The following is a 10,497-nucleotide window of genomic DNA, read 5'->3' as shown; positions in this document are numbered from 1 at the left end:
TTTATAAATTAAACATTGACCTACATACGCCTCCTTGAAACCTGTGATGCTCAGTTACTATCAGATATCGAAGAAGAAACACATGTCTTCAAGTATTATAGCTTCTTTTTTTTTCTTTCTTTTTGCTGCTATCACTGATGTAGCAGTAGTACAAACTGGACCAGAAAAAAAGTTATGTTCCCTGTTTTAAAAAGAACAACATGATATAAGGCAGGTCTATCAAAAAGAGCAGTCTTCTTTAATCCCCCTATGAGCTTACATGAGCTACTGTAGCAAACACGGCAGAACCACCACAACAAGCCAAAAGCCACACTTCTCCAAGTAACACTGAATGGCTCTCAACCCTTCGCTCTTTCTGAGACCCAGCACAATGCTTCAAAGGAAAAAACCCAAACACCTGAAAACAAACAAACAAACAAACAAACAAAACGGAAAACAGCCCCCCACCCTCTACCCCATGACTGATTAGAGTTAATGCCCTTCTGTTGGGCATCAAGAGACTTTTCCAGTTTTACTGCCTTCTTCACTCCCAGGCACCTCTGCACACCTAAAGCAGGCTGCCCTGACATTTTCCGGTTTGGACTTTCTGAGAAGGTCAACATTTTCCTCTCCCCAGTCTCTGCTTGTTCATTTGAGGCGTTGAGTCACATTAGCCAGAGCAACAGCAAAGGCTTGCACTGCAGAAAATGGATACTGAAAGTCCAAAATATAAGCATTGCCATCAATCCTTCCAAACTGCATCACCTGGGAAGCACGGGAAGAGGAGAAGGGAAGGGAAAAGAGAACAACGACAAAAAAAGTGATACACAGGAAAGGAACCAGAGAAGAATAAAAGCATAATGTTTTTGCTCCTTTGTACAAACACCCCACCTCCTGAGCTAATATGAACGGGGCTACTCACAGAATGGGGTACAAAGCCAAGGAAGAGTAAGAACACTGTACTATTGCTCTGTATGGAGTATTTGACTACAATATTCGACTTTATAGAGTAAATTGAGCTTTAAAACATATTAGACTGTATACAGCATTGATGTAAGGAGACTGTCATCAACTACTCCAGCAAATGTGAGTTATACCAGCAACATGCTTCATGCAGTAAAATACCATTCCCTCCCTTGGAGAGATCCAATCATCAGCCCATCAGGGAAACAGATTTTGTTTTCAAAGAAAGAAGCTTTCAGGGAAGGGGAATAACTGATCTCCTGACTCTAGCACTTCATAGCTGGTAAGTTGCATGTTCTTGGCAGTTCTGTTTTCCTTTGCATAAGATTCATGAGCACATAATTACACCAAGAATGAGGGACCATGGGAGCTGTTTGAAATGTAAAGCAAGGCTAGTCAGGTAATGTCATTGTTCCACAGGGAATATCGTAAGTTTGGCGCATTATTATTGCTTTTCCATTTGCTTCATGAGAAGCCCAGATCATATTTGCTCTATAGTGAAGATCGGTGAGCTAGAATGGAGGCTGTCTGTGGAAGCTGAATCAGATTTTACTCCCCCACCAACAAAGCCTGCAGCAAGGTGATTTAGCACAGCTGCCCATGGGCATGTATCCACATCCATTTAACCAAAAAAAGGAATATAAATAGCTCTGATGACTGTCTTTTTAATGAGCTGTTGTTACAGAGGAACAAAATCAAGAGACTACCACTGGTCATGCATGTTGGATATTCAAGACATCTAACTCCCTGTTTAAATCAGAGGGAACTGAGAGCCTTGGTATCTTTTAATAAATCAAAAGTGACTCACAGTGATGGGAGAGCTGGACAATGAAATAAGTATGTGTCTCCTAAGTCTCAGTGTCCTGATGATTACTACCACTTAATAGCCTGGGTTTGGTGTAGTATAACATCCCACTTGGATCAAGGTGAGAGCCTAAAATTAAAAGTGGGGTTTTCTGAACTATCCACAAACCCCTCTACCCATGGGTGGGTCAGAAGCAGCTCAGGAATGCTTTGTTCTGGGAAGGGTCTAGCATTAAGAACCAGAACCAGAGGCCTGGTAACCCACAGGGGAAATTTTGGCATGGAGGGAGCCTAACTGCTCATCCATCACCTCTGCCTTAGCTGTCCTCTGACTGGCTAACTTTTGTGAGCATTGCAGCGTTCACTCAGGTAGCTGTCATCCACAACCACCAACAGCAAATGCAGCTACCACTGGGGAGATGTGTTTATTACAAAACCCACTTCCAGAAGTGAGAGCCAGTGGGACCAGAGGAGGCCCTTATTCCCATGCCTGACTGCAATAAAACCAAACCTATTTTGTACATTTGCTTTACAACTGAACTTTACCTTCCATTCCGAATCTAGACCTTTGATGGTTGCTTTTTATCAATCACATGACAAAGCTGTTCTTCACAGAGCAGCTCACACAAGCAGGAGGCACTCACGGCATGAGAGGCAGAGCCCATTCCTGGCATGGCTTTCCCCCGCCCAGTCCCCACCCTGGCCCTCGTGTACCACCCCTCCTACCTGTCGTCCTTCCAGCTCAATCTGGAAGTTTTTTGCTGACTCCTGGGTCACCCGCCCTCCGAAGTCCAGCTGGTAGACTTGTGTCGCCTCGTTCCAGAGCGGCTGCTTGTTGGCCATCACATACACAAAGCCCTGGCTCCCCAGCCTCCCATCCTCCTTCTCGCTGGCCTTCCGGCACTTGAATTCATCCAGTTCACTGGCTGTCCTCAAATTCCTTTTGGTTTTCCAACCCTTTTTGCTGCCCTGGCTCTGGTTCATCAGTTCATCGCCACTGATAAAAAGCTCTGGCTCACTCTCTGAACTGTCCTGAAACTCGTTTGTCTTGTTTAGCTTCTTGGATTTCAGCTGATCTTTCTGGCTCTTAACCTTCTTCTTCTCCCTCCCCAGCCGAGGGCTGGATATTAGTGAATTGAAGTCAGTCAGCGTCCTTGCCTCCTTTTTGACCTTGCCCTCAGTGATAGCCTGCACATTTCCTTCCTCAGCTCGGCTATCCAAGCGCTTCCGGCTCTTCTTGCCAAATTTATCTGTCCTTTGAGGAACGGGGCTTTCTGTCAAGGAGAGCACTTCCTGGAAGGTGTCTGCCGTCTCCACCATCACCTCTGTGCCCACATGGCCCTGCAGCTCTGCTGGCGGGGGAGACATCACCGGCTTCTCCACCACAAGGAGCGGTTTGGGGGGCAAGGTGCCCTGGGGGTTCTGTACAGGTGGGCAGGTGCTGTAGGAACTCCATGGGTGCAAGGCGATTGGTGGCAGCTGTAAACTAGAGCAGGCGCTACTTCCCGGGTACATAGGTGGCAAAGGGCAATAGGAGAGATTGGATGGATAACCTGGCTGAAGCACAACTGTGGGCTCCTGCTGTGCAAACTGTGTTGGAGCCAGAGCTTCTTTGGGGGAGCAGGGAGGCTGCATTCCCTGAAGGGGAGGGGCACTGTAGTTTCCTGGGTAAGGTACTCCAACCCCATAACTCGTCTGGAAAGTGGCAGTGGGACTGGTTGGAGATTTGGGGGAAACAAACGGTACTCGAGACATATCCAGATGTTGAGCTTGACCAATGATGAGAGGAGTCGGTTTTAGAGGGTTGGGCACTGAGCTCTGAGATGTCCTTTCCTGAGGAACCCATATCTCTTCACTCACCATAGGGTCCCACTGGTATGGTGGTGGCCGTTTTACACTGAGGGCAGCCTCTGCCAGGGACACGGGCACGTGCCGTATTGATTTCTCCACTGGACAGTGCTGAGATAGAGCCTCATCCTCCGTGAAGGCGGAGTTGATATAATCCGCTCGGTCACGGGAATTATCAGGCGGGCTCAGCAAGCTGTAGGATGACTGGGAGGCCAGAGGCGAAGTACTGACAGAGTGAGCCATGACGGAGCTGTGCTGGGAGGCACTGCCCGTGCTCAGATCAGATCTCATGCCACCAATACTGGAAGTGCTGTTACTAGGGTTAGCACTAGTGATGCTGCCCACACCACCAGCGCTTGGGTTGCTGCCTCCACCACTGCCGTTGTTGCTGCTGCACTGGCTGCAGGTGTACAAGGCAGTGGGTACTCTTTGCTGGTACTGCGCCGTCACAACATTGCTCTTGGCTTTCGGGGGGAGTTGCAAGGTGGCTCTCTGACCATCCACCAGCTGAGCCATTTTCAAGGCTGCCTCTCTGCTGTTCCTCCGCAGAGTCGCATGAATGATACTGCTGTCCAGCCTCTGTGTGATGCTTCTGCCCTGGGCCAGCTGGCTGGCAATGTCAGGGTAGGGCGGCGGGTCCCCAGTTGGGATGGAGTAGCGGGGGACCGTGAGTCGGTTCAGGGTGGCACTGGTGCAGGGCTGCTGCATCTTCTTCTCAGCAGCAGTGATACGCAAGGTGGCGGAGCTGCCGGGCCCCGGCAGGGTGTATGTGCTCTGAGCGCAGAGCATCCTGGTGCGAGGCCTGCACACCTCCTCCACGTTCCCGCTGCTGTCGAATGTGGTTATCCGCTCATACCCCAGCGGTGTCTGGTAGTGCCCTGCCGGGTAAAGGGAGAACTCCCCCTTTTTCAGGCAGAGATCGAGGGGCGGCTGCGGGGGGCCAGGCGGTGGTGGCAGGGCAGCAGGAGCTGCAGTGGGGATGGTGCCAGGGTAGGGTGGCGGCGGGTTCATCTTGTTCAGCTGCAGCTCCGGAGTGGCCCCGAAGAGGACTGCGTCCCCTTCCACCAGCTGTGGCGCTGGCCGTGGGGCCTTGGCCTTGGGCAGGGGCTCGTGCTCACGGTCGCCATGGTCCCGCAGGTCGGCGAGGGTGATGGCGGGGGGAGCGGGAGGTGGCGGGGCGAGGGCCGGGGGCACAGGGGCAGCGCGGCCCATGTCGCCCCCGGCCCCGGCCAGCTGCCCTGCCCCGGGCCCGGGGAAGCGTCCCGGAGGCCCTGGGAATGGCCCCACCCCCTCGCCCCCCGCTTCCGCCGGCGGATTGGTCAGCACATCCAGCTGCACGTTCTGATTGGCCAGCAGCGACTGGACCAGGCCGATGCTCTGGGTGGGCGACATGGCCTGTGCCGAGCTGTGGATGGGGGCGATGGGGATGTTGACGGTGCACGGAGGGCTGCTGGCAGGGGCGCCCGGCGCGCCCGGCACTGCAACGACAGACACAGCCCGTCACCCACCGCACCGCGTCCCACACACCCCCTAGGGGACCCTCGCACGCGATGATGGCAAGGCCTATGCTGTGGGTTTGGTTGCCTGAAGGGATGAGGGGCCACAAGCCTGTGCTGGCTGCAGCGGTTGAGCAAGTGGTTGGCTAACAGGCACTAAACCAGTGAATTCTCCTCAAGCAGTGTTTCATATATTTTGGGGTTTTCTTCAGCACTTGTGGAAGACATGAGGGCTGCTAAAAAATGTTTAATGGGAAATTTCATGGCAGCATTGACATAAAATTTGGAAACTGGAGGTTTCTTTTGTACTTTGTCCTTACACTTTACCTTTGCCTTTTTAAACTACTTGCTGCCTTTACATAACTTGCTTAAGCAACTCTGCTGCATTTGGATGGACTTCTATCAGATCCCCAAGTCAATGGATCAGAGCTTAGTCTGAACAAATAAGCCAGCCGGTCTCCACTGATTCGCACTGCACAATATCTATTTGTAATAGCTGGTGATCAACTTCGAAGTAACTTCTTGGGAGTGATGATTCAGAGGTGAAGTTCAGAGCTTGCTTTCAGTCTACATTATGATTCCCACAGACTTTCAGAATCTGAATTACCACTGACTCATCATCTAATTTTAACTACTTTTGCTTAAATCAATATCAGTTTTGCTGAATCAAGACTCACTAGTTTTCAGGGAGAGTCTTTTGATAGTAAATACAGCAACAAAACATAGAAGGGATAATCCACTCAGAAACCCATGGCTGCCCCTAGTTCTAGCACCCTCTTCTCTGCCCCTAGCCCTAGGTTCACTAACACTGTCTTCCTCTAGGGTTCCTGCTTCCTAATGGTAAGGCACAGAAAAGTCCCTACTAGCCCAGGATGACTCCCTCTGGAGCCATTCAGGTGCCAGTGTGCCATGCTGAACCAAGCTTTGGGAGGAAGGTGAAGTGATGGTCCTCAAGCCTGTCATGATCTGACAACAGTTATGGGTTCCGACTTGGACATTTGTTGTCATGAAAAGCAGAGAGCAGTCAGGAAAAGTGTTACTGAGCATAGTGGGTGACAAAGCAACCAGTAACACAAAAAGAAGGAAGCTAAAACAAATAGAGAGAGGTATATAATGGAATGAAATACAGACAAAATTTATAAAAGTTCCTGAAAGAAGATTTGTAAAGAAAGTATGTGAGGAAATAGATGGGAAGCCAGAACAGAAATGTAAGGGGAAGATGTGAGAAAATAGATGGGAAGCCAAAAAGATTCAAGAAGTGGGGGCTGTAGTCAGGGCAATTTCAGCATAAACATTTGGACTGACTGCAATCATAAGTGTGAAAAGAAGCAAATGTATATAGGAAAAGTTTTCCACATGTGGTGCTGGGAACAAAGGACGGGGAGATAAGAAGCAATTCTGATGATGTTAAGCAAAAGCATGGAGGTATCTCAACTGCTTGCAATTCCTTCTGCAAAAAGTGGTGAGAGTGATCGCAACAGAGTCTACCTCTGAAAAGCTGGAGGAGGGCAGGGAAATGAGGATGCTGGAACCAAGTACAGGTGCAGAAGGAAAGATAAGAAGGAACAAAATACAATAATAAGGGGAAACACTAAATAGTATATTAAACCCCCTAATAATCTTGCAGATTCTTTCTCTATACAACCCACAGAAAATGGCAAGCGAGTTGCACCATCAGGTTTATGAGAGGAAAAGAGATTAGGCTCCACGATCCTAGAGTCATATCCAGGATCGTTTACACATACCAAACTGTGTGCAGACCTCGAATTTGCAAGACCAGATCAGTCAAGAGAGCCATTATTCAGGACTCTTCTGGTTGCTGCCAGTTCCTGATTAATTTCTAATTAAAATTCTAGTCATCTACCTATGCCCTATAATTACATTTTCAATGGCATTAGGCTTTTATCAGCATCAGTCTGAATGTAGTAGGTGTACAGCTAGGTCTGTGGCTAATTTTTATGGTAGTTCTGTTCATTCTTTTAGAAGAAGACTGACAGCTAAACTTAATTTACCCTAAGGCAGCGTGGCTCTGTGCCTGGCTGGCAGGCAACGCTTTCATCCTGATGCCTTCAGGTTAGCAATTTATCCACCAGAGCCTGAGGTTTAATTGTTAGCTTGGCTTGAGCAACCCACAATGTTGCTGTCATGTGTATTAAGTGCCTTGTCAAACAAAACCTCCTTCATTGCGGTGTTGCTTAATATCCCACAGTGTTTAAATCCAATGTTATTTGTTTTTTATTTTTTAATTTATTTGTTTGCATAATCTGCAAGTTAAATCAATTCACTCTCCATTTGCCTTGCCAAATCTTTACTGACTACGTTAAGAGTACCTCACTATGAACACTCCATTTCCCAAGAGCAGCTTTGTGCTAGGGTTTGTTTTTATCTAACATATAATCATTATTTACACTGCAACATTTTTTTCCCATTAGTATATGACACTTTTTTCCTTTAGGTGAAGGCTTTAAGAAAGGATATCCACAAAAATGTTTCTGGAGACTTAGGCAGCCTCCATTTGTTAAGTCACAAATCAATTTTCAGAAAAAAGTAGAAAGAAAAAAGTGGACAAGAAGATGAAGGCTGTTACTGAGGACAAAGTAGGATGATTCTTTTACCAGCCTTCTCAAAGGGCTGTAACAAAACTCTCTATTTGCCTATATGTGGTGTTCACCAACCTGCAATTCTGAGTACCATTTCATCTCTTTTAATAATATAAAAGGAATTGATACTGCAGATCTAATCCAATTTTCAGGAAGGGATATGAAAACTTGGTATTAACTTTTTTTTTCTATTTTATTTTTCTATTACTTTCTGAAACCCGTAACCTGGCAACAGGAATCCCTCACTGATGTGAAAATCCTGAAAATATATTAATTTATCTTATTTTTTATTATTTGTTAATTTTATTGGCATGATTTTTTTTTTTATTGGAGTAGCTCCTGAGTACTTCCAGTCCTTTTACCTGCCACATTCACATTACCTGCACCCAAGCCTTCCCTGCACTGCTTGAGTCTTCTGCTACCTCACATCCCAGTGAAATGAGAAATTCTTCCCCATCCCCCTTGTTTATAGACTACTTCACTATTTTAGCCTCTCTGTAAGACTTGTTACTGATAAAAATCCAAATGGGTGTTTAGCACTCCTCAAAGGGTGGCTGAGTTTTATGGGAACCTGCCCTCCAAGCCAAGCTCCTATCTGTACTTCGCTGCCATCAGGTCATGAGAACGACCCTTTTGGCTTCCAATATGTTACAGTTCTGCCCTCCAAAGATGCAGAATGCAAGGAGAATTCTATGGAATAATGGCCTCTGGAGAATTCTTAGTGAACTAAATAGAAGATGATCATTTTTCCAATGAACTTGAAACTTAGCAGCTCCATACAGATTACATTTTCCAATGTTTTAGAAAACAGTGTCCATAATACATATTAGCCTTATTCTAATTCAGTTTTACAGCACCACCACCTCCCCCATCAGAGTAAGGGATTTTGATTTGTGTGTTTACCAGAGGGGACTGGTGACACAAGTGATCTGCCCTCCATCTAGCTTAACCCATAACATGGTAGACCTCCAGCTCCTCCTTACCTGGTAAATCATCTTCGTCTTCACTGAAAACATTTGGATTAAAGACAGGCAGGTTAATGTAGTCCATTGAAATCTTCCTCACTTCTGGGAGATATATCGTCATCTGCCTGGGCTGCAGATGCAGCAAACTGGTTTTATATATTACTGGAGAGACAATGTGACAAGAAATAAATAATCTGCTACATAAAGAGCATCTAAAGCTAAGAAAGAATCAATTCAAAGCAGAAAGAAGGGCTATGACTATTGTTATTTACTGTATTAATGAACAAATGCAAGTATGGGCCACTCATAGCTGAATCACTATGCAACACTTTGCATAAACAGAGTTGAAAGATATTGTTACTTTCAGCTATTTCTCTTTAAACAGAAGCAACATTTCTGTAGTCAAATAAGATGTAGAAATAATGAATTATGTCATCTTGTATTCACATTTATTTTTTAATGGAAGGAAGATAATTTTTCCACTCTACTTTTGGAACTCTTCACCAAAGGATGTTACTGAATTATATGAGTTTAGTGGAAAACTGGAAAGCTCTCAGGAAGGAAATCTATTGAGGGTTACTACATACAAAGGAACTCCTCCTGGGTTAGGAACTCCCTGGGACCCTAATCACTGGAGACAGGGAGAACATTTGAAGGAAGTGTCTCTATACACTTAACTCTACACTTATATCCTTCTCTACCTATCTGTCACTGAAAGACAAAATTAGAATGACCTCTCGTCTGACCCAGTAGGGTCATCCTTACACTATCTTTTGACAATCATTGCAAATGCAGATGTCAAAAAGTCATACATTACTTGGAAAAAAACCCGCAACAAGTAGCTGGAAGAAACCTGAGGGTTTCCATAACATTTCATTAAGTAGAAGGTGCCACTGCCCTTTAATAGTAGCACTGGTTGTCCCCAGGATGACAAGATCCAGAGAGGACAACCTCTGCCCGGAGGCTGGGCCAGAGAAAGTCCTCTCCCCAGCAATTTGGAGTCCATCTCTTGTCTGATAGTAGATTAGTCGATATAGCCACAAAAGATACCTATTTAACTAATTCTGCATCAAGGGCATCATTATGTAGTCCTGATCTAACTATATAATGAAACACAGGAAAAGAAAAGTTTTCTGAAGAGCTCACAGAACTCTTATACTTGCATTAATATTTCAGTTCAGAGCTCACTTCTACTAGTAACTCTGCTCTTTACTTAGCCTTATTCACAGAATCACAGAATCCCAAGGGTTGGAAGGGACCTCAAAAGATCATCTAGTCCAACCCCCCTGGAAGAGCAGGGTAACCTAGAGTACATCACACAGGACTATCTAGGTAGAACTGGCCTACACAGAAAAAGATAAGGAGCATAGACAAATACTACTTTTAATGAAGGCTACCAATTTACTCATGCTCCAGAAAGAGAACCATATGGCAAAGTTATGCACTGACTTGAAGAATCTTGAGCATGATGCTGTAATAACTTTTTAAACATTACTTTGGTATAATTAGTAGCCAAGCGACTATAAAAATCTGACTTTTAAAAATATTTCTACTACAGTAGCTTAAAACCTGTGATTTTTATTGTAGTCTTCTTGCAAAAATGTTCTTTGTTTGGGTTTTTTTTAAATAAACTGTAAAAATAAAGGTCTTGACTGTAGATTAATATTTTTGTTACAACTAAGACTTAATATTTTATTGGTCGTCTCGTTGTATGTATAGATTTTAACCTCTTTTAGTTACAGTGAATTTTATAAAATCTAACTGCTACTGTCCATAGAAAATAAATGCTTTGTTAAAGAAGCCTTCTGATCACTTAAAAAGAATCAAATGGCGTTAAGTTTG

General features: G+C 45.4%; 1 protein-coding gene across 1 annotated transcript in view; it reads right to left on the bottom strand.

The window, feature by feature from the left end:
• Positions 1 to 607: 607 nt before the first annotated feature.
• The window catches only part of TULP4 (TUB like protein 4), a 156,604-nt gene continuing 146,714 nt past the window's right edge, over positions 608 to 10,497 (bottom strand). The window contains exons 15-17 of the mRNA XM_080615814.1: positions 8,674 to 8,817; positions 2,473 to 5,072; positions 608 to 744 (exon numbers count right to left, since the gene is read on the bottom strand). Of these exons, the coding sequence (XP_080471940.1) occupies positions 628 to 744; positions 2,473 to 5,072; positions 8,674 to 8,817 (2,861 nt within the window). The 3' untranslated portion in view covers positions 608 to 627. The remainder of the gene's footprint in view (positions 745 to 2,472; positions 5,073 to 8,673; positions 8,818 to 10,497) is intronic.

This window comes from Psittacula echo (genome assembly GCF_963264785.1).
Source record: "Psittacula echo genome assembly, chromosome: 4".
NCBI classification, from domain to species: Eukaryota; Metazoa; Chordata; class Aves; order Psittaciformes; family Psittacidae; genus Psittacula; species Psittacula echo.
Note: the sequence above shows the minus strand (reverse complement) of the source record. Positions and strands in the feature narration are given on the sequence as shown.